The following is a 20242-nucleotide window of genomic DNA, read 5'->3' as shown; positions in this document are numbered from 1 at the left end:
CAACTTCAACTCAACGGTAGGGAGTTGGGACGTAGGGAATACCCAAGCCCCCAGAACGGCTTGTAAATGTTGAAGCGGCCGCCCTACTGGCCAAAGCTGGAATTTCAGGCGGGGTGAAACATACATGCACGAGCATATGAGCGCGAACCTGGGGTCTACAATAGGGTTCAATGGACGTCGACGTCGTTCGTGACGTCATAGCGTGACGTTTGGCCCCACTACCCCAGAATGCACCTGGATTAGCTACATGCTAGCACGTAGCCGTTGCTTCAAAACGCCACTGAGCACTTGCATTGAAATGATAGTGGGGGCGGGGCTCGTCCGCTCTCTATTTTATATATACTCTATGGGAATACCGCCCATAACTCTATCATTGGCCCCCCGTTGCCATGGTGACCGCCGTCCATTGGCTCGTATTCCCAGCTATGGGACCGGCGGATCCAATTTCAACCGAGGGGGGCGTAGCCAGAACACACACACACACACACACACAAAAATAGCTAATAGTTAGCTCACAACTTTCCACTTTTCTCTTTCACCTCAATCGCAGTAACATCCGTATACACCACTTGGCTAGGACTGATCACGTGGCACACGGAGTTCTTAACCGGAAGTGCGTCCGGCGGTCAAATATGTCCGACCGGAAACGTGCGCTGCGCCACAATAGTTCCGCCACAATAGTTCCGCCACAATAGTTCCCCCCCCAAAACATATATATATATTTTTTTTTTTACTTTTTATTTTTTTTTTTTACTTTTTTTTTTTTCAATAAACTTTTTTTTTTTGAAAAAAATAGTTTTTTAGTAAAGAAGCGGGCGTGGACTCTAGATGGGCCGCGAACCTCTAGTTTGCTCACAATCGAATCAGAATTTCAGGAAGAGGCTGGTTTAGTAGTAGTGCCCTAGTTGCTTCTTCTGGGCTTGTTTTCCTAGACCTGGTTGCTTATTTCTCCCACAAAACCTGCTACCTGGCAACGCAGTCCGGGCAGCAGTTGACGGAAAATGGCTGCCTGTGAAAGCAGAGGCTACTCAGCGCGGCTATAACACAAACCCCATTTATTCTGACTTGTCTTGTTATTTAGGGGGGTCTTTTTAAACGCAACGCGCTTTGCAAAGAAGCAAAACAAATAAACAAACATGTTTAAAAGGGCCAAAAGAGTGAACCTCCGCAGGAGGAACGAGTCCGACGAGGACGAACATGAGCAGGGACAGGGTCTGTTCGGGCCCGGCGGCCCCGTGGAGGAGATCCCCTTCATGGAGACCCAGAGCCAGGCTGCTGCTGCTGCTGCCCTGGGCCTGGGAGCAGCCGGCAACCACAACAACGGCGTCCAGAACCAGAGTCTCGTTACGTTCAGAGCCGTCAAGAAGGACAAGAAGAGCCGGGAGGCTGCGAGCGCCGCGGCGGTCACGCAAGTAGGAATAGCACCGAAGGCTCTGCTGAGCTTCGCCGAGGAGGAAGGTAACGTTAACCGGCGTAAAGTAATAACTAATGCGCAGTGGTGTAAACAGTGGCGTCAGTTCAGAAAAGGTTAAGGTATGGCAACATGACTGGTGTCTTGCACACGCGCCCAAGACACCAGTCATGTTGCCATACCTTAGCAACAGGCACGATTACAGTACATTTTATTATTTACCCCTGTAGCCAAGGTTGCAAGGTATGGCAGCTGCTGCCATGGCTTGCCATACCCAATTGACGCCTCTGGGTGTAAAGTAACTAAGGTCTAAGTACGTTTACATAGTGACTTGAGTATTTTCCAATTTCCATATACGTACGTTTATTTTCTTTACTACACTACAGCTCAGAGGCAATTGCACTTTTACTTGTACTCAATTATTTGAAAACTCTAGTTACTAGTTACTTTGTGGGTTGATTATTATTACGAAACATACATTAAACACTTCAGTCCGACTCCTATAGATTTCGGCTATTTGAAAATAACCAATCTTCAAGATCACAATGGATGTGATGCTTGTAGGTCTGCTATTTATAAAAGATTTGTATACATTTGAAAACTTGGAACGGGACATTCTGCATAACGAGTACTTTTACTTTTGGTACTTTTAAGTCAATTTTTTACTAATAGGCTACTTTTAGTAAAAGTCTTTTACTACATTTTGAATTATTGGCCTATTATTTGTAACTGAGTATTTCTACTTTGACATTTTTACTTGAGTAAAACATTTGAGTACCACCATGTGGTGGAAAGGGTACTACCTTTTCCACCACATGGTAATGAGATGATAATAACGTTACTTAAGTTACGTGTTAGGTTGTTGATCCCCGTTAAGCTGTGTTGTAGCTATGCAGCTACATGCTTAGCTAATATTGCGTCACTCACTGACACATATACAACATTAGCCTTCTTGGCTCAAGACCATAGATATCATACATTTATTTTATCGAGTCTGACTTTTGTCAAAAGCTATAAAATACATCTTTCTTGGTTCAAGGCTGCCTACTACCATGTCACAGTGTAGTAGTCGTGTATATCTTAGTTATGTTATATTCACAGCACAGTCTATGCATATTATATAATATATATATTGTATGCTGTTTAAACAATCTATTATTTCCTCTATGTGCTTTATGTTATGATATCCTTTTTATTCAATACAATAAAAGGAGATTAAAGCTTTTAACTCGCATATTAAAGGTGCTAGTTCCTAAATAAGATATTGATATCTAGTTAGTCACCAATCTCATTACACACGGTAACTCATTTCACTCCCTGGCTTGCACCCACTGACAAGTCTGTCCTGTATTCAGATGAGCCGGAGGTGTTCAGAGTGAAGAAGTCCTACCACAGCAAGAAGATTGTAAAACAGCTTAAGAAAGAGTACAAGGAAGACTTGGAGAAGACTGGCCATGTCAAACAAGAAGCCAACTCGGGTGAGTCCACTGACCTCGCTCGGCTCAGCATTATTTACAAGCCGAAAGTCGCTTATAATAAGTGGATATGGCAACACTGCTTATAGGGTGGTGTCCACTACTAGGGTTGGGATCCGTAATCGGGAGAAACCGAATCCAACATTGAGGATCCGGAAACGGTTCCTTCACATGTGTATCCGTTTCTGGGACTGGTTTTATCACACTGTCAAAGCTAGTATTCAATTCAGTCTTTATGTCAGACTCAAGGTCCATATCACATACCAAATGACAAAATACACAACCAATAAATAAAACTAAAATAAAAATAAATGAAAAACTTAATCAGTTCAACTAAATAATAATGCCTGTAAGAGGACTTTTATTTTGAAGACGTTTTCACTCTTCCAGGGTTATAAAGGGGAGCTGCAATGGACTGTCGGTGAGCCCGTTTGTGCCCATTTATTATACTTCTGTCAATGTAGGCATGTGTGAGGTGATAAAGCGATGGGCCCACAGAAATGTTAAGGTGAACCGTTTTGTGCGGGAGTCTGTAACTTCATGATGGATCGCAGTGCCCTTTATGCCGGCTAGTAGCATGTTGGGCAGCAACAAAGGATTTCCACTCCTGTCTGTTCTGGGCCAGTCAGTGTCTTGACAGAACCCCAGGTGTGTTACAGGGTTTTCAGCTCTCCCTCCACTGTCCTACACCAGATGTTCTTGGGTTGGCCTCTTTTACGCTTACCGTCTGGTTTGAGTGAAGGCAGTTTGGGCGATGTCCTGCTTTCTACGGATAATACATGCCCAATCCATTTCTGCCGCCTTCTCATAAGGATGGTAGCCATGTTTTCTTGTTTACATAGGCTAAGGAGGTGTTGATTAGAGATGGTTTTGTGCCAGAATATTCGCTGTATTTTCCGTAGGCCTTTGGTGTGGAAGGTCGTTCTCCAACATTCATGATAGATGTATGTGTATGAAAATACGGCTCCTCCACCATGATGACATGACATTTGAACCAATGTCTAATTAACTCATTCTGTGCCTATCCCGAACATGTTCGGCTTTATTTCAATCCAATACAATTTCTTTTTTTATTAATTGACTTACCCTGAGCTGCTTGTAGAGTCGTGGGTGGTCCTGGCTCGTCCTACGCTAGCCATTTCTACATGGTCCGACGATATATTCCATTAAAAATGGGTTAAAATACATTTTTGAGCCCCCCAATGTTCACCAAATGTTCAGCACCGCTTCCGGAACGTAGTCCAGTGTGCCTATCCCGAACATGTTCGGCTTTTTTAATGAAATGAATAAAATGATCCGAGGCCTTCTGAAGCCTGAGCCTAAATTTAAAATCCGGTGTTCCAAATCCGGGGGGAACCATGCCGGCCGTTAGCCGCGAACAGCGCCGCGAATCGCCGCCGAATCCAATGAAAAACCACATCTTTGGAGGCCCATATCTCTGGATTGTGTTTTTAGGGATGTGGCGCGAGGTTTATTTACGGCGAAATTGCCGATAAAAGATATTTAAAATGACAAAATGGGAATAGCTATTCTGTTAGCATTATCATCCGGGACCTTTCCATGACGTGCACGAACGTGAGCACGCGCGTCACTGCAACGTGAGCCCCCGGATGCTAATGCAGTCCCCTATGGGAGAAAGTCTGGCATTCTTTGGTGCCCTCTAGGGGCTGGCACTGGAAGCGTTAAGTGTTAAGGGCTGTGTCCACACCAAGAACAATAATTACAACTATATAATAAAAAAAAAAACGAATTACAGGTACATCAGGCTGCTAACGTAGTTTGGGCTAGAGCCTTCATCAGAGCATAATATTTTGATGAAGGCTTATATTTTGGAGATCTGGTATTTCCTCTTATCTGGTGTTTTTTTTAATACTAGTATATTTACTGTACCTGAGCATCCACAGCAAAAGAGACAAGCAGAAGAAGCACACCTGCTCTACTTTTTGGTCCATGACTGCGTTATTAAAAAACAAGCAACAAAAAAGTATAAAATAAGCTTAACTGTAGCATCCTTAGTAGTTTTTAAAACCCATTCAGAACGGGTACACTATATTGTGTATCATTATTTTATGCTTTAACTATTGAAAAATAGCAGATATACAAGCTCACAGCGCGTCACCGAGTGCCGCGCTGCGAGCTTGTAGATCTGCTATTTTTGAAAAATCGTGAAAATTTGAATTTTGACCTGATTCTATAAGTGTCTTTTGAATCCTTCTAAGATCTTTTGAAAAACCTATGTTTATATGTCAGCAGTCTGGCCAGCCATCGTCAAAGAAAAGGTCCTTTTCACTTAAATGGAGCTCAGTTAGTCTGTTCTTGAGAGACTACTATGTCAGTGGTTCTCAAACATTTTCATGTGAAGGACCCCCAAAATGATGTTTATTTGGCCATGGACCCCCATCTCAAAATATTTAGTTCCAGGGACCACCCAGAAGCAAAATTTGAGTTACAAACGTTCGCTTTGAAAATACACATATTCAAAGATTTGCACACATTTTCACGACTTTTTCAAAAATAGCAGATCTACAAGCTCGCAGCGCGGCTGTGAGCTTGTATATCTGCTATTTTTCTCTGGTCAATAATTCTAGGCCTAAACGGGTTAACCTGTCTATTGACTCTGTGTGTGTTCCGTTCGTCCAGATGCTGCACCCCACCTTCCAGTGGTCAAAGTCAAAGAAGAGCCCAGCAGCAGGACGGGCAGTGAGCACGGCGAGGAGGCGATGGAGGTGGACAGTGTCGATGAGCTGGCGGAGGCACCAAGGAGTCAGACTCAGGGCCAGGCTCTCAGTCAGACCTCCAAGGCTAAGCCTGTTGCTGGTTCCTTTAACACACTGTCCTCCCTAAGCACCCTTAGACCTGGTAAGACATGCACACAACACATGAGCTCATTCATCAGCTTGTTGTAAGCTTATCATGTGTTTGGCGTCAACAAGGGTGCCGTTAACCGCAGGACACAAAACACTTATATACACACACACACACACACACACACACACACACACACACACACACACACACACACACACACACACACACACACACACACACACACACACACACACATATATATATATATATATATATATATATATATATATATATATATATATATTATTTTTTTCCCTTTAATTTGACATTTACCGATTAAACTAATTTCAATAATAATATCCTAGGTGATACTGTGAAAATATGCTAATATTATGTGAAAATGGCACATCTACAAGAATCAAAAAGAACCAAGTAGGGGTTTATTTGTCATACTGCAACATCAGCAAAGCAGTATGCAAGAATAATCTGAACAGTACTGGATGAAATAAACTAAAATAAGTAAACAAGATGGCAGCATTAGCAATGGGAATGTGCAGGATTAGGAGCATAATAGAATGCACAGCAAAGCAATTGCACTTATATGTACACTTCCTATGTACACCTGTGCAATAACCGATCAATGTAGCTTATTGATTTTAGTTTTGTTTAGTCCCATTTTCGTTTGGCATTTCCATGTCATATTTCCAAGCTCAACATGTAGAGCTTGCAGATGAGCTATTTTCAACAAAGAGATTTGGTGTACAGGGAAAACAAATGATTATTATTTATGTATTTAACTTAAACAATAAGTGATAGCAAGGCCTGGGCCTGCCTAGTTGTCCGGGCATCTAGGCTCCTAATGCCTGTTACTCCATCAAGCATCTATACTGGAGCAATTGGTGGCAAACCTAAACCAGAATGTTTAGCTACATATTCTCACAAACACCTCTCACAAACATAGCCACCACGTCGAACAAACGTGAAAATTTACAACTGTCCACATTTTAAACATGCCACTCTTTGAACCGCATTTATTTCAATTTAACAACATCTCGCCTCACGCAGAGCAGCCAGTCCTGACATAGTATTCTGAACATTCTGGCCAGTGCTGAAACGTCAAAATGATCATCAGGGTATCAAGTTACAGAGGGAGGGAGGGGGAGGGAGGGGGGAGAGGAGCTGAGCAGAGTAGAGTATCGAATTACAACAGAGGGGGGTGTGTGTGTGTGTGTGCGTGCGTGCGTGCGTGCGTGTGTGTGTGCGCAAGCATTTTTTTCCCCAAAACCTTTTTTTTTTTCAATTTTTTTTTTTTTTCAAAAAAATTTTTTTTCTCAAAAAACTTTTTTTTCTCAAAAAACTTTTTTTTCTCAAAAAACTTTTTTTTCTCAAAAAAAGAATTACCCATATTTGGCCATTACACACACCACACTGCCGCAACATGGCGGTGAAGGCCGCGCAGCGGCCTGAACTCTAGACTTTTGCGGCCCGAAGGGCCGCAAACTTCTAGTCAGGCAAAAATCCCCCAAAATACAAAAAGAAAAAACCTCTGCCTTTGTGGATAATTTCTGAATGAACAGATAAAATGTTTCTCTCGTGCTTCCAGGGGAGATCCCTGACGCAGCCTTCATCCACGCCGCTAGGAAGCGCCGGCAGTTGGCCAGGGAGCTGGGGGGCGACGCCCCCTTGGTGGAGACGGACGCTCCTAAGAAGCGCTTGATGCGGGAGGACGAGCAGGACGCCAGTGACGACGAAGACGAGGACGAGAAGAGGATCAGCTTCAGCGGGGTCAAGAACAAGAGCCAGCGGCAGAAGATCGCTGAGGAGATTGGTTGGTGTTGAAAAGCATCATTGGTTTCCTCTTTGGTTCAATAGGCTATATATGCACAGCAGCCATATTGGAGAGAAGTTTGGTCTCTTCTCACTTCCTTCAAAGGTGTTACAAGTGGTTCTCAAACCTTATATTTCAAGAACTCTGAGAGTGTACAAGAGAGTTCCACACATTTTAAGGGGTCATTTGGAACCCCCCCCCCCCCCCCCCCCCAGGAACTGGAGGCCAGGACCACACTTTGAGACCCACTGGTGTACCCTGACTCTGTTTGACCAGAATAGAACAGAGCCTTCATTAGTAGTATTACCTGTGAAGAAGTGAGAAGACAAAACTTCTCTCTATTATTACCATTATTGTGCAGCCTATGCCTTTGGCAGTTGGCACAGCATGAGCATGTGTACAGGGTTGCGTTTTTCTTTTGTGTTTTCAGGTATCGAGGGCAGTGATGACGAGGCGTTGGATGCGGGTCACGGTGAAGAGATGAGCCGCTGGGAACAAGAGCAGATCAGGAAGGGAATCAGCATCCCCCAGGTGAGCCACGCTGATCACTCTCCTACTATCATTGTTCTTGCATAGCGTTGATGTTATTGACCAAGACACAATTAAAGAGCTTTTTTCAGAAACTTTGCACAGTATTGTACAAAACAACAGGGAGAATTGAGTGTCGCTATTTAAATAAGAGTTAACTTTATTATCTGAATTAAATAAGTGCTATAATATGGCAGCTAAGTGGTCCTATTGTTTTGGATTCACGAACCTAAATATTTCCAAGTGAAACGTTTCAAATGGTTAATAATAACTATCCGTGAAGGAGTCATTTTCCCATAGTAGGTGGTATCATGATATGACATTTCTATACATCAACTATCGACAGAGAACATTCGGTTTGATTTTGCCGTGTGGTGGGTCTCTACCAGGTCCAAGTCCCGAGCAGCCAGCCAGAGGAAAGCACTGTGTACTACCAGAACAGCTACGAGAGCCAGCCCTATGGAGCCTCTTACAGTATGCCTTACACCTACCCGGCTCCGCAGGGCAGCACTAAGCCTCTGGGCCAGACAGACAATGGCCAGAGCGTGCCCTACAGTGCTCCTAGCATTGACCTGACCCCTGTCTCTTCTGATCTGGTAAAGAAACGCCTGAGGGACAGGTAGGTAGAGCAGCAACTCTCGCCATAACCTCTACTACTACTACTACTACTACTGTCAGTCCCTCAGCACCAACTGCTGCTGCTGCCTGTTAAATGTGCTGAGTTCCTGTGTGAAGTCCCACACGGCTAAAAATGGAGAGAACACTCACACTGCAAAGTTAAACGACTGGTGCTGGACAAAACGATTAAGAGAAACAAAGTGTGTCAGATTTATTGTGAGACGTAGTGTTGTTTCGAGCCTCCACGCTCGTCACCACACATCATTAGACCCATACCAGTCCAGCACAGCTACCTGCAGATTCTGGAACCAGGCTTCAATAACGGTTTGTTACAGACGTGTGTTTTCTGTTTTAGTTTTTTTTTTTTTTTTCTCAATCAGCGCTGAAGAAGTCAACTAAACCAAAAGAATACCACACATTATATATTGCAAACGCTGGAACTTGATTTTCCCACAATACGTTTGGGAGTTTTTATTGGAGTCTATTCTTTATTTACTAAGTACTCTCTTTGATGCATCACTATGATTACTGTACCCATTCTGTTAAGTCTTACTGTAGGTGTGTTTTCAGCTTCCTATTATAGCTCCACCACCAAAATGGGCACAACAAGCCAGACCACACCATACTCACTCATTTAGAGATCAATAATGGAGATGACACTCTGAATCCCACACCCCCATCCAGCTCACTCACAGCCTTTATTTCCTGTGTGCCGTGTTGTCTGTAGGCTCAGCCAGATGCGCGCAGGTCACGAGGCTAACACCAAGCGCTATGAGCAGATCCAGGAAGAGCTATCCTCCTCTGGAAGTGCCATACTGCGTCTGGAGGGTTCGTCCAATGACAATGCAGAGCAATATAAATTCTTGCAAGAGATGCGAGGGTATGTTGGAGACTTGCTTGAGTGTTTGGGTGAAAAGGTAAGGGAGAAATGAGCTGTTGTGTTTTTTTATTTTTTATTTTGTGTCTAATGATTTATGACCATGACTTTAAAGGGATAGTATAGGATTTTTCTAAGGAAACCTGATCTGATTATGCGGAGAGCTAAGAGTACATTTGGTCCATTCAAAGCGATTTTTGCATCTGTGCTGAAAAGAGTTTCTGAAAGATGCCATGCCCCACATCTCTTGACTTCGATATAATTTCTCAGAACCATTAATTGTACAAGTTGCACTAGGTCTGCTGAAAGTCTGCCAAGAAATTCTAATAAATTATGCTTCCAGTATTTGACCAGCCAAAACACATTTTTATAATGAACATCTTTATTCTCAGTCTGTCACGAATCAGACAGATCAGCAGATGATTAAGCTAATTCAGAAGCCTATCCCTTTAAGCTATTTGTGTCAGTCGTTCATTATATAAGAGAGAAAAAGGCGGATTGATGCAATGTTATTCAAAGATTCCAATAGATATGTCTCGTAGTTGCATCCCTCAAGAATAAGCTTGGAAGTCTAAAAAGTAACTTGACAAAAAAGGGTGTGTTCAATGTGGGTTATATACAGTATATTTATTTGAAATTATTTTCTATGAGGACTTGTAGTAAAGCTTCCCTGCAGGAAAATGTAGTTTAGATGCTACTGGAGGGGGATGTACAGTATAGATGGCTCAATAGTTGTGCCAAATATCTAAATAGCGATAAAATATTCAGTGACTATTACAGGTCAATGAATATTGCAGGTCAATTACGTTCTTATTTTAAAGTTTGGTCTCGGACTCTCGGTGCCGACCAATTCAGTCTCTGTGGTGCACGTAGACCAAACTGGTCTGGTGGAATCCCTGACCATTGTCGACAATATGATGTGCCTGTTTTAGTGCTTTTATTATAAAAGTAATTGATAATGAAACTAACAGGTTCACTTAGTTTGTTCTCTTAACTCCCACAGTGGCTAAGTGGCAACTGCACAAGGAGTGGAGTGACCGCAGGCTTGCATGGCTTTTACCTCACCAATGTCCATTTGATTCCCATCCACAGTACAACAGAGCAGAACTGCATATTGTAGTCAACGGAGTGTCTTTGTTGGTTGAAATGAAGAGCTTTGTGATGGATGTTGTTTGGGCTAGAGCCTTCATCAGGGCATAATTCCTTCATGAAGGCATATCTTTTGGAGTGCCGCTATTTTCAATTATCTGGTGTTTTTTAATACTAAGTATTGACTGTAGCTGAGCACCCACGGCCTAGGAGGCAGTCAATGGGGGCATTTTGAGATTTCAGTGCGTGTTTTTGCCCATTATATATTTCTGACCCCCACCTTATCCATCACATCGTTCTCATGCCCTCAACCAAATGGGACGTCCCTGTGACTCGGCGCCCCACCTCCTGTTGGGGTCAGAGTTCACAGAAGGCATCATATCTTTCAGGTACCCGCTGTGCTGGAGCTGGAAGCCGCCATGCACCAGTTACTAAGGCAACGGGCCTCCCGACTGGTCCAGAGAAGACAGGATGATATTAAAGATGAATCGGCGGAGTTTGCAAGCCTTTCAAGTCAGTCCATCTTGAAGGTTTTTATTATTTATTTGAACGGCCTCGTTGATTCTGTGTGTGTCTGTGTGGGAGAGAGAGAGAGAGAGAGAGAGACCCATTCACTGCTCGCTATTCCTCTCATCTTTCCCCCATGAGTGTGATAAGCTTGGTTGAGGGCTGATTCCAAGTGTATGTGCGAGAGATAGTGTGTGTGTGTGTGTGTGTGTGTGTGTGCGTGCGTGCGTGTGCCTCCCCTATTTACTTTCCTTGTGGCTGAGTCACAGACTCTGTTCAAGGCACAGTATTCTCAGTTCATTCTGGTGGCGATTGATCGTTCACTAAGTAATGATGTTTTAGTGACATCACTGTCACATTGCACTGTAAGGTGTAGCAAGCCAAGAGCAAGGTAAGTGGCTTAAAAACAAATGACATCTGAAATACTGTAATTCTAAGTGGGTGTGCCAAAGCCTATATGGACTTATTGCAGGCGGGTGTATTTGAAAGGTGTGTTTTTAGGTCTGTATTTTAATGTAATTTGTGTTTGTGGTGGGTTGAACAAGCATTCATTACTAGCCTATATTTGTTTTTTTAAATGACCAGTGTGTGTGCTGCACATTGGTGGAAGCTCTATTTAAAGTGTTGGAAAGCTAGTAAAATTAAAGAGAAAAACATAATAATAAAGAAGAAAAAGTCCAATAAAACATTATGTGGTTGCAGTATTTGGTCCTGATTCTAACATAATCTGTCTCTTCCAGGTAAGGCTGTCATGGCTCCAAACATGGACTCGTTCGGTCGAGACCGCAATGCTTACCAGGAGCATGGGCGCCAGAGGAGGATAGCTGAACGAGAGGCGCGACGGTATGTCATTTCAAAAATAGTTTTTGTCAGTACGGTTACTCCTTTGTTTAGATTCTAATTATGTTATCCGGATTTATGCTGGGTACTTGTTCATGATATTTAGATTAATGCTGTTTGCTTTTTCATTGGCACTCCATTTACTTGACCACTTAACCAACCCCGTTTTGTGCCATTTACTCCAGAACTCGGAGGCGTCAGGCCAGAGAGCAGAGCACAAAGATAGCCGAGCACAAGGAGGGTCTCTCGTCTGACGATGAAGAGACCACCACTGACATCACCAGCTTCAACATGGAGACAGGTGAGCCATGGGGATCAGACCAAGGGGCAAATCCTGTTCGCAGGAATTGAAGCTCATTTCCGGGTTCTCGTTCAGCCTCCTGTTCCGCTAATTCACCTTCTACAGTTTTTCAATACATTATAATCTCAATAGAACTCAATGAGGTTTGGGGCAAACTTTACACTTGATTTTATTACCCGGGAGTAAACCTTTTCAACACTTTGTTTTCAATTGCTAGTTTAAAATCCTTTTGAAATCATCATGATATGCGTTTATAAATTACAGTTCCACTAATTGACATTTTAATTATATAGATGTTTTTACTGGTTCTACCGAGTGAAGACCCGCCCTCGCTGCGGTTTCAGCTAATAGCATTCATTTCTATTTGCATTATATCAACCGGATATAGATAGATGGCGGATATGAAATCTGTAGAAACCAATGGCACTGTCCATATTTATTTTTACAGTCTATGGATCAGACACATACCTGTTTATTCTTGCCTTTGTGTCTGTTATTTGCCAACATTTCGCAAAAACCTTCTAGACTTAGACTTATTTAAATCTCTTGCTGTGAAACCGAAATCTGCCTATTATTTTTGTGTTGAACAGCTGTGATGTCATGCATGTACTGTATAATAAGACTTTTAAACTCTCCTCCTTCATCCAGATCGCATCATCCGGGAGAGTAAGAAGGTGTTTGAGGATGTATTGGAGGATTTCCATTCTCTTGACTGCATTAAGTCTCGTTTCGAGGTGTGGAGGAAATCGTTTTCAGACTGCTACAGAGACGCTTACATCGGCTTGTGCTTGCCCAAACTCTTTAACCCTTTAGTCCGCCTGCAGCTCATCACATGGAGCCCTCTTGAGGTGTGTATATTGACTAGGGTTGTACCTTGTTGTATCTACTTAATATTAGTATTCGCAGATAAAAGTAAACATTTTAAGTTTCCATTTGCTAACAATTTCATATCGGAATATAGCTTAGATACAACATATAACATACAATATATAATAAAAGTCAGGCATTTACTTAGGAATTGGTTAAAACTGGGGTTTTGCTTGGCCACAGTGTGTTGATTGTATTCGTAATCATAATTTTGTTCTTCAGTCACAAATGAAACTGATGCTGATATAAGAATTAATGGCAAAGTAGCAATATCTGTTGGATAATCACCTTTCTGATTATAGCATTTTATTTTCATTACTTTCCCTTTTTAAATAACCTCCTTGTTTGTCCCTGGCCAGGCGAAGTGTGCAAACTTTGAGTACATGTTGTGGTTTGAGTCGCTGCTGTTCTATGGCTGCGAGGAGCCCAGCAGATTGCAGAAGGGGGAGGTGGACATCAACCTGCTGCCTGCCATGGTGGAGAAGGTCATCCTCTCTAAACTGGCAGGTAAAGAAACACACACTAAACAAATTATATATTGTTTCATATACAGCACAATTTCTAAACATTAGCTTTCAGGCCTTGAACACACAGGTATGGATGTATTCTCTAAATGGATATGTTCACCGTCCATTTCTAAAACATAACATAAACTTGGTTAAAAAATATGTGTGAAGACATAATTGCAAAACCGAATTTAACATGGAAGAGCGTTCTCATTCTGTAAGCAGCAAATCAGGAACACAGTTGTGTTAAATTTGACACAATTTAGACTTAGAGTTGTTTCAAATATTTGTTTTATTTATTTTACCATTCTGTCACAACTAAAAGGCAATTTTTGGAAATGGGTACAAAAAAAAAGTTTCTTCCTCATGTTTGATTAAAGTTAAGCAACTTTTAATGTGGATGGTATTGTGATAAAACTAGAGACCGTATGTAATGGAAATGAAACTCTTCTTTTGGTCTTTTCAGTGTTGGCAGAGCAGGTCTGGGACCCTCTGTCCAGCAGTCAGACAGCCAGGCTGGTGGCCTTCATCCACAGACTGATGAAGGGCTACCCCACAGTGATGCACGGGGACAACCGCTACACACAGGTACTGAACAGCTACTGCTGGCCTGGCATGCTAATAATTATATAAAGGTATTAGACTAGTGTTGATATATTTAAACAGGTGAATTGATGGAAAGAATTTAAGAGAATTTTGAAAAAAGATGAGCATTTGATATATTGAGTAATAAAATACTACAAGGTTCTCCAACCAAATTAAAGAATATAAAACAGATCATAGCCAGAGCAGTCTTTTGGTTGCCCCATGACAAGATAGAGTACATCACATTGAGTTCATTGGGATGTTTGTTTTTCCTTGACAGGAGTTTCTGAAGATGGTGGTCTTGCGAATCAGGCGGTCGCTTGATGAAGATGTCTTCCTACCACTCTACCCCAAAAAGTAAGCTATCCAGTCCACTCAAATAATGTGTTAATGGGGCGGGCTCACCTGTAGATGACCTGATTGTGCGTTGACCTTGTAGTCGTCAAGGTTGTATTAAGACCAATCTTACCCCTTACTGTTTATTCAGTTTCCTCTCTAAATAAAACAAATACTGCCTAAAAATAGATACAGTATATTTAAATAAATTAGGTATAACATCTTGCGACCTCCCAGCTGAATAGCAGGCACTTTGTGACCCTGTGTGATTTTATTTTCCACAGCGTGTTGGAGAACAAGAATGGCGGCCCATACCTATTCTACCAGAGGCAGTTCTGGTCATGTGTCAAGGTAAGAAATGTGAATCAAAAGCCAGTCTGTTTTATCATTTGAACCAAGATCGTAATGAGCTTTTTTAAGGACTAATTACTGCAAAATGGCTGCCAGCATATTACTTGATGACACCGCGATGCATACTGTAGTTATATTCAGCTTATGGCGCTGATATTCGCAGATGATATAAGGTCTATAACAAAATAAACAATGTTTGTGCTCTATACCATGTGATCATGATCTTAAGTCACAGAAATAAAATATGATCCCTCATGAAGCTATTGTTGAATCCATGGAATGCAGCTCAGCATGCTTTGTGTTCTGAACGTTGCCGTCTCTGTGCACAGCTCCTGGCTAACATCTTGCAATGGGAGGGCATTCTGTCCACTTCCACTCTGAGGGAGCTGGCTCTGGACACCTCTCTAAACAGATACATCCTCTCTGCACTGCAAACCACTGACGCTACAGACGACACTGTACACAAGTGCCAGCAGGTACAAGGACGCGCACACACACACACACACACACACACACACACACACACACACACACACGTGCATATCTGCCACTTGTACACTCAATTAATTGTAGCAAATTGTCATCAATTACTCACAATCCGATCACCTAGGCTAAAGTAGTCTGACAGTGCATTGTGGTTTGAGTCCGTTCCTGGCGATCTTTACTGCATGACTCTCGCCTCTCTTTTTCCCTGTTTCCTGTCCATCTCCACTCTCCACTATAAAGGCAGAAAAATGTATATATTAAAATATTTACTGTAATAACAGCAGGAACTCCATGAGGCACACGCATACCATAAGACAATAAAAAGTGCAATGAAATAAATGTGCGTGAAGTATTCTATCTCTCCTTCAACTGCCCACTCTTGTCCTCCTGTGGTCCTGCAGGTGGTGGAGTGTTTCCCAGTACACTGGTTCTCAGGGCTGAAGGGCCAGCAGACGTTGCCCCAGCTTGAGCCGTTCTGTCGCTACCTGACCCACCTGGCCAGCTGCATGTACCGCTGCAGTCTAGGAGGCTCTGACATTGAGCGACGCGCAGCCAAGTCAGTGGTTTTCCTGTTGTTGGGGAGGGGAGAGGTGGGGGGTTATAGCAGTGGTTCACACCTGGATTGATTGAGTCAGGGAGTTGGGGACCACTACAGTATACTGTGTATACAGTAGGCCACTCTGCCTATAGTTTGATAATTGCTGCTTTAAAGTCATTTGTGTTTTGCAAGTCAAAGAATTTAGGTTCTATTGCCCTCTAGTGGTGCATGCAAGATTTGTTGTAACAAAAGTTATAAATTGGCAATGGGGCTTTTAAGCCATGACACATTTTGTAGTCAGACCTCCAAGCAGATTTATTGTCAATATCTGTCCCTCGCTATTTCAACAGATCCGAGACAAAAATAACGACTAAAGTATAATTCTACCACTTTCCTTTCAACAACAAAGAGAAGAAAAATTAGTAAATAGTAAAAATAGCAAAAAGATTCACGGGCGCTGGGGCCTTTTGGCCCCAAAAGTTCTCCTCTGCCTACAAAATTATGTCAGAGTTAACAGCCCCATAGGCTGACACATTAGTTATGTTATGGGCTTAATAGGCCTGTTGAGATGGATAACACTCACTTGATCACTTCTTGACCTGAATCCTAAAGCTTTGAATATTGGGGTGTTTAAATGAGTTCAAGTGTGGGTTCTTTCTACAACTAGTAGGGGGGGTGATGATGTTGTTTAGCTGTATCTGAACAACATAATGCAAGCAGGATTCATACAGGGGGCAGAACGGGTTGAATAAACTTGAATTGGAATTTGATTATTTGTCAGCTACATGCCTGAATGATGGGCAAAGAAAAACGCACTTTGTTTTAATTGGTGTCTGTAATCAGTAGAATAATTGCAATATGCCCACTCAAAACAATCTGTAAACAGATATACTGTATTTGTTAAATATGATTGCCTTTGACGTGTACTATACTGTAAGTCATCATCACCTTATCCTCTGTGTTGACAGGGAGCAGATCAAAGAGGTGGTGAAACTGCTGAGTCACATGCACGCCCTGGACCACATCATCACCGTGGCAACAGAGCATGGCATCAAAGAAATCAAGCCCCTCTTGGACGCCAAGTGATGGAAGGACCAGACAACATCATGTGAACTTGTATCAGTCACACAGCATCGGACAACACGGAAATGCTTTTTTTCCTTATTTTTCTCTTCTTTTTTTCAACTTTGTTGAATAAGGTCTCTGAAAACCGTTACGTGGCTAATAAAGCCACAATCTGTAAGTCCTGTGGACATTTTGAAGTGTGACAACAACATGGGATTTCAAACTGCAGATACAGTCTTGTTTGTACCGCTTGACCAGCAGACCACAGCTCTCTGCCGGCCACAGCGCATGCTGCTGAGACGCACAGCGCCACAACATCGCTCATGAGCAGAGTTTCTGTTCTAAAATCAACGTACACGAGTGATGCAAAAAAACTGCCTTGTTTGGGACTGGGAGAATTGGGTCCTAACTGGACCGAAACGAGGCTTGATGTAAATAATGTGAATAGTGTACATGGTCTTAAAGGGGGATTGTGCCGTGTGGTCCTACCGTGTCGTGGCTAGCCTCTCCTACATACTAGCATGTGGGATGACACTGCCTGCTTCTGTCTGATGCTATCACACCCTGCAAGTTTATACCACACTCCCAACAGGACTATCTGTCGGAACATTTTAAGAAAAGAGATGCTATCTTCCTTCTCCCCGCTACCATTCACTCCTGTTTTCTCCGTGCCAAAAAGAGCAGTTGAATTAAGGGGTTAATTATTTCCCTCACTGGCAAAGCATGAAGATGGGCTCATCATGATGGTTAAGGAGGAACAGTGTTAATGCAGTGTGGTTGGCACTCTGTATCATGCTCCTGGCCACTGCCTCTGGCTCCACTTTCACCCATGTTTGAACTCGTGATGATGACCCTATTGGTCTGAGGAACTTTGGATTTTTTTAAATTGTCTTACCTTTTGTTTTAAATATGATTTGCCTGTCAATAAAATATGGTTCTGAAAGACTGTTATTAAATTGGAATTTGAGGGTTCCATTTTGTGTTTGAGGAGGACTTTAGACCAGCAACCCCTTTATGTGGGAAATAAAATCACATTATGTTCACTGCTTTTGAACTGTTCATAACTTTGAACGTGGCTGCATTTGCCCAAACAAATGATTTCCAGTCCATTTACTATTTTATCAATGGAGCTGCTCCACTTGAAGACATTTTTTACACCAGTGTTTTAACATGGTGTTAGTGTCGTTTCTCGAGGGCTTGCATTTTGTTGTCCACATTTTAGTGAAAAAGGTGTAAATTAACTAAGTAGATTTACATAACTTAACTACAATTTTGATGTATTTGTTGACTATTTCCAATTTCCAGTACTTTTACTTCTACTCCACTACACCTCAGAGGGCAAATATTGTACTTTTACTGATTGATTGATTGATTGAAGGCTTTATTAGAAGTTTGCATAGGAAAATGTACAGATTCATGACGGTACAGTTCACTGGTACAAGGTCTACTAAAAGGAGATCCATGAAAAGACTAAGCTTATTTCAACAGGAAACCATTTAAGTATCTCATATAACATTGAATGACAGACAAATAGAACACAGTACTATGCAGTAGATATAAAGAAAAGGAAAAAAAAAAAGAAAACAGTAAGTCTAAACAAACAGTAAGTATATACAAGGAAGGGGCAGGGGAGGGGAGGGTTGGGCTAGGTTTTTACCAGTTGCGAACGGCTGCTGCCTGTAAGTGGTTTTTCAGGGCAATTTTAAAGGATGCTAGTGATCCACACTCCTTTATGGCCTTCGGTAAGGCATTCCACATTTTTGTGGTATAGCAGAAGAACGAGTTTGACCCTTTGAGTTGACTCTGGGTTGAACGTGATCTGTGGCACTGCCTCTGGTGTTGTAATTATGGACATCCTTAACGTTTATAAAGTATTTTGACAGGTATTTGGGTATCATAGTGGTGTAGTGTATCTTGTACACCAGGCCCATTGCAAGTTGCTGTACTCTGTCATCTACTCTGAGCCACCCCACTTTTAACTGGTGAGTAGCGGTGAGGTGAGTCTGATAGGGAAGGTTAAGCAGGACCCTAATTAGTTTATTTTGGGCTGTTTGGAGTTTAGTTTTTAGGGCTTGTGGGGCGTCACGATACCATACGTGGACTCCGTAGTCAAAGAGGGGCTGGATTATTGCACCAGCTATGGTCTTCAGTGTGTTGAAGTTGACCATTGGGGCGATCCTCTGTAGGAAACGAGTTCGTTGGTTGATTTTTTTTATTACTTTAGAAGTCATCTTTTCGCTGGAAAGATTAGCTTCAAGGATACATCCTAAGTAAGAGATTTCGTTTTTTCGTGTTATGACCTTGTCACCCACTTTGATTGTGAAGTCATCTACCTTTTTGAGGTTATGATTTGATCCAAAGAGGATGGACTCGGTTTTTCCCAGGTGAATTGACAATTTGTTGTCGTTAAGCCATGTGCAGATCTTACTCAGTTCAGAGTTAAGTGTCTTTTCAACCTGCAAGTGGTCCTTGCCCGAGACTAGGAGAGCCGAGTCATCCGCGAACAGGAACAGGTTGCAGTCGCAAGCAGATGCCATGTCGTTCACGTATATTAGGAACAACAGAGGTCCCAGTATGCTACCTTGAGGAACACCACAGCTTACTGGGAGGGGGGGGGACAGGGTACCGTTAATCTCCACCACCTGTTCCCTCCCCACCAGGTAAGATTGCATCCAGCTCACTGCTGCGCTGTCAAGACCGATGGCTTTTAGTTTCTCAATCAGAATAGCATGATCCACGGTGTCAAATGCCTTCTGGAGGTCCATCATGACCATGCCGCTATATTTGCCCTGGTCCGCTTCGCGTTTGATTTGGTCAGTCAAATAGAGAAGGCATGTGTCAGTGGAATGGGATTTTCTGAATCCAGATTGGAACTCGTAAATCAGATTATTCTCATCGAGATATCTTGCAATCTGTTCGTAGACTATTTTCTCCATGACTTTGGATATGGAGCTAAGAATGGAAACGGGGCGGTAGTGTCCAGGGTCTAGTTTGCTACCTTTTTTGTGCAGGGGGGTTACTTTTGCTAGTTTGAAGTCCTGGGGGACATGACCCTGTTCGATGGAAAGGTTAATTATGTGGGTAATGATTGGAGCAATGGTGGCGGCTGAATCTCTGAGAAATCTAGCTGGGATTTTATCAAGGCCAGTGGCCTTGTGTTGAGGTAGGGCGCTCAATTTTTTAAACACCTCATCAGTTGTCACTGTGGAAAGTTTAAAGCTGTCTT

At 42.5% G+C, this 20242-nt stretch overlaps 1 protein-coding gene across 1 annotated transcript; it reads left to right on the top strand.

Moving 5' to 3' along the window:
• Nucleotides 1-1001: 1001 nt before the first annotated feature.
• paxbp1 (PAX3 and PAX7 binding protein 1) lies at nt 1002-17937 on the top strand. Its single transcript, XM_080748608.1, has 18 exons — nt 1002-1458; nt 2767-2889; nt 5527-5745; nt 7298-7522; nt 7953-8053; nt 8440-8669; nt 9396-9585; nt 11024-11147; nt 11882-11984; nt 12167-12282; nt 12931-13130; nt 13509-13656; nt 14122-14243; nt 14521-14597; nt 14861-14927; nt 15257-15403; nt 15815-15969; nt 16920-17937. Exons 1-18 carry the CDS (start codon nt 1137-1139, stop codon nt 17035-17037), a joined length of 2787 nt encoding a protein of 928 aa, XP_080604734.1. The 5' UTR covers nt 1002-1136; the 3' UTR covers nt 17038-17937.
• The last annotated feature ends 2305 nt before the right edge of the window (nt 17938-20242 follow it).

Source organism: Nannobrachium achirus, assembly GCF_963921795.1.
Source record: "Nannobrachium achirus genome assembly, chromosome: 19".
In the NCBI taxonomy this organism is placed as follows: domain Eukaryota; kingdom Metazoa; phylum Chordata; class Actinopteri; order Myctophiformes; family Myctophidae; genus Nannobrachium; species Nannobrachium achirus.
Note: the sequence above shows the minus strand (reverse complement) of the source record. Positions and strands in the feature narration are given on the sequence as shown.

Excerpts from the sequence above, each read along its gene's own strand:
- paxbp1 (XM_080748608.1), top strand. The coding sequence starts at position 1,137 with ATGTTTAAAAGGGCCAAAAGAGTGAACCTCCGCAGGAGGAACGAGTCC. Across the intron at positions 5,746-7,297 it reads CCTAAGCACCCTTAGACCTG|GGGAGATCCCTGACGCAGCC; the intron begins GTAAGACATGCA and ends TCGTGCTTCCAG. Across the intron at positions 15,404-15,814 it reads CTGTACACAAGTGCCAGCAG|GTGGTGGAGTGTTTCCCAGT; the intron begins GTACAAGGACGC and ends GTGGTCCTGCAG.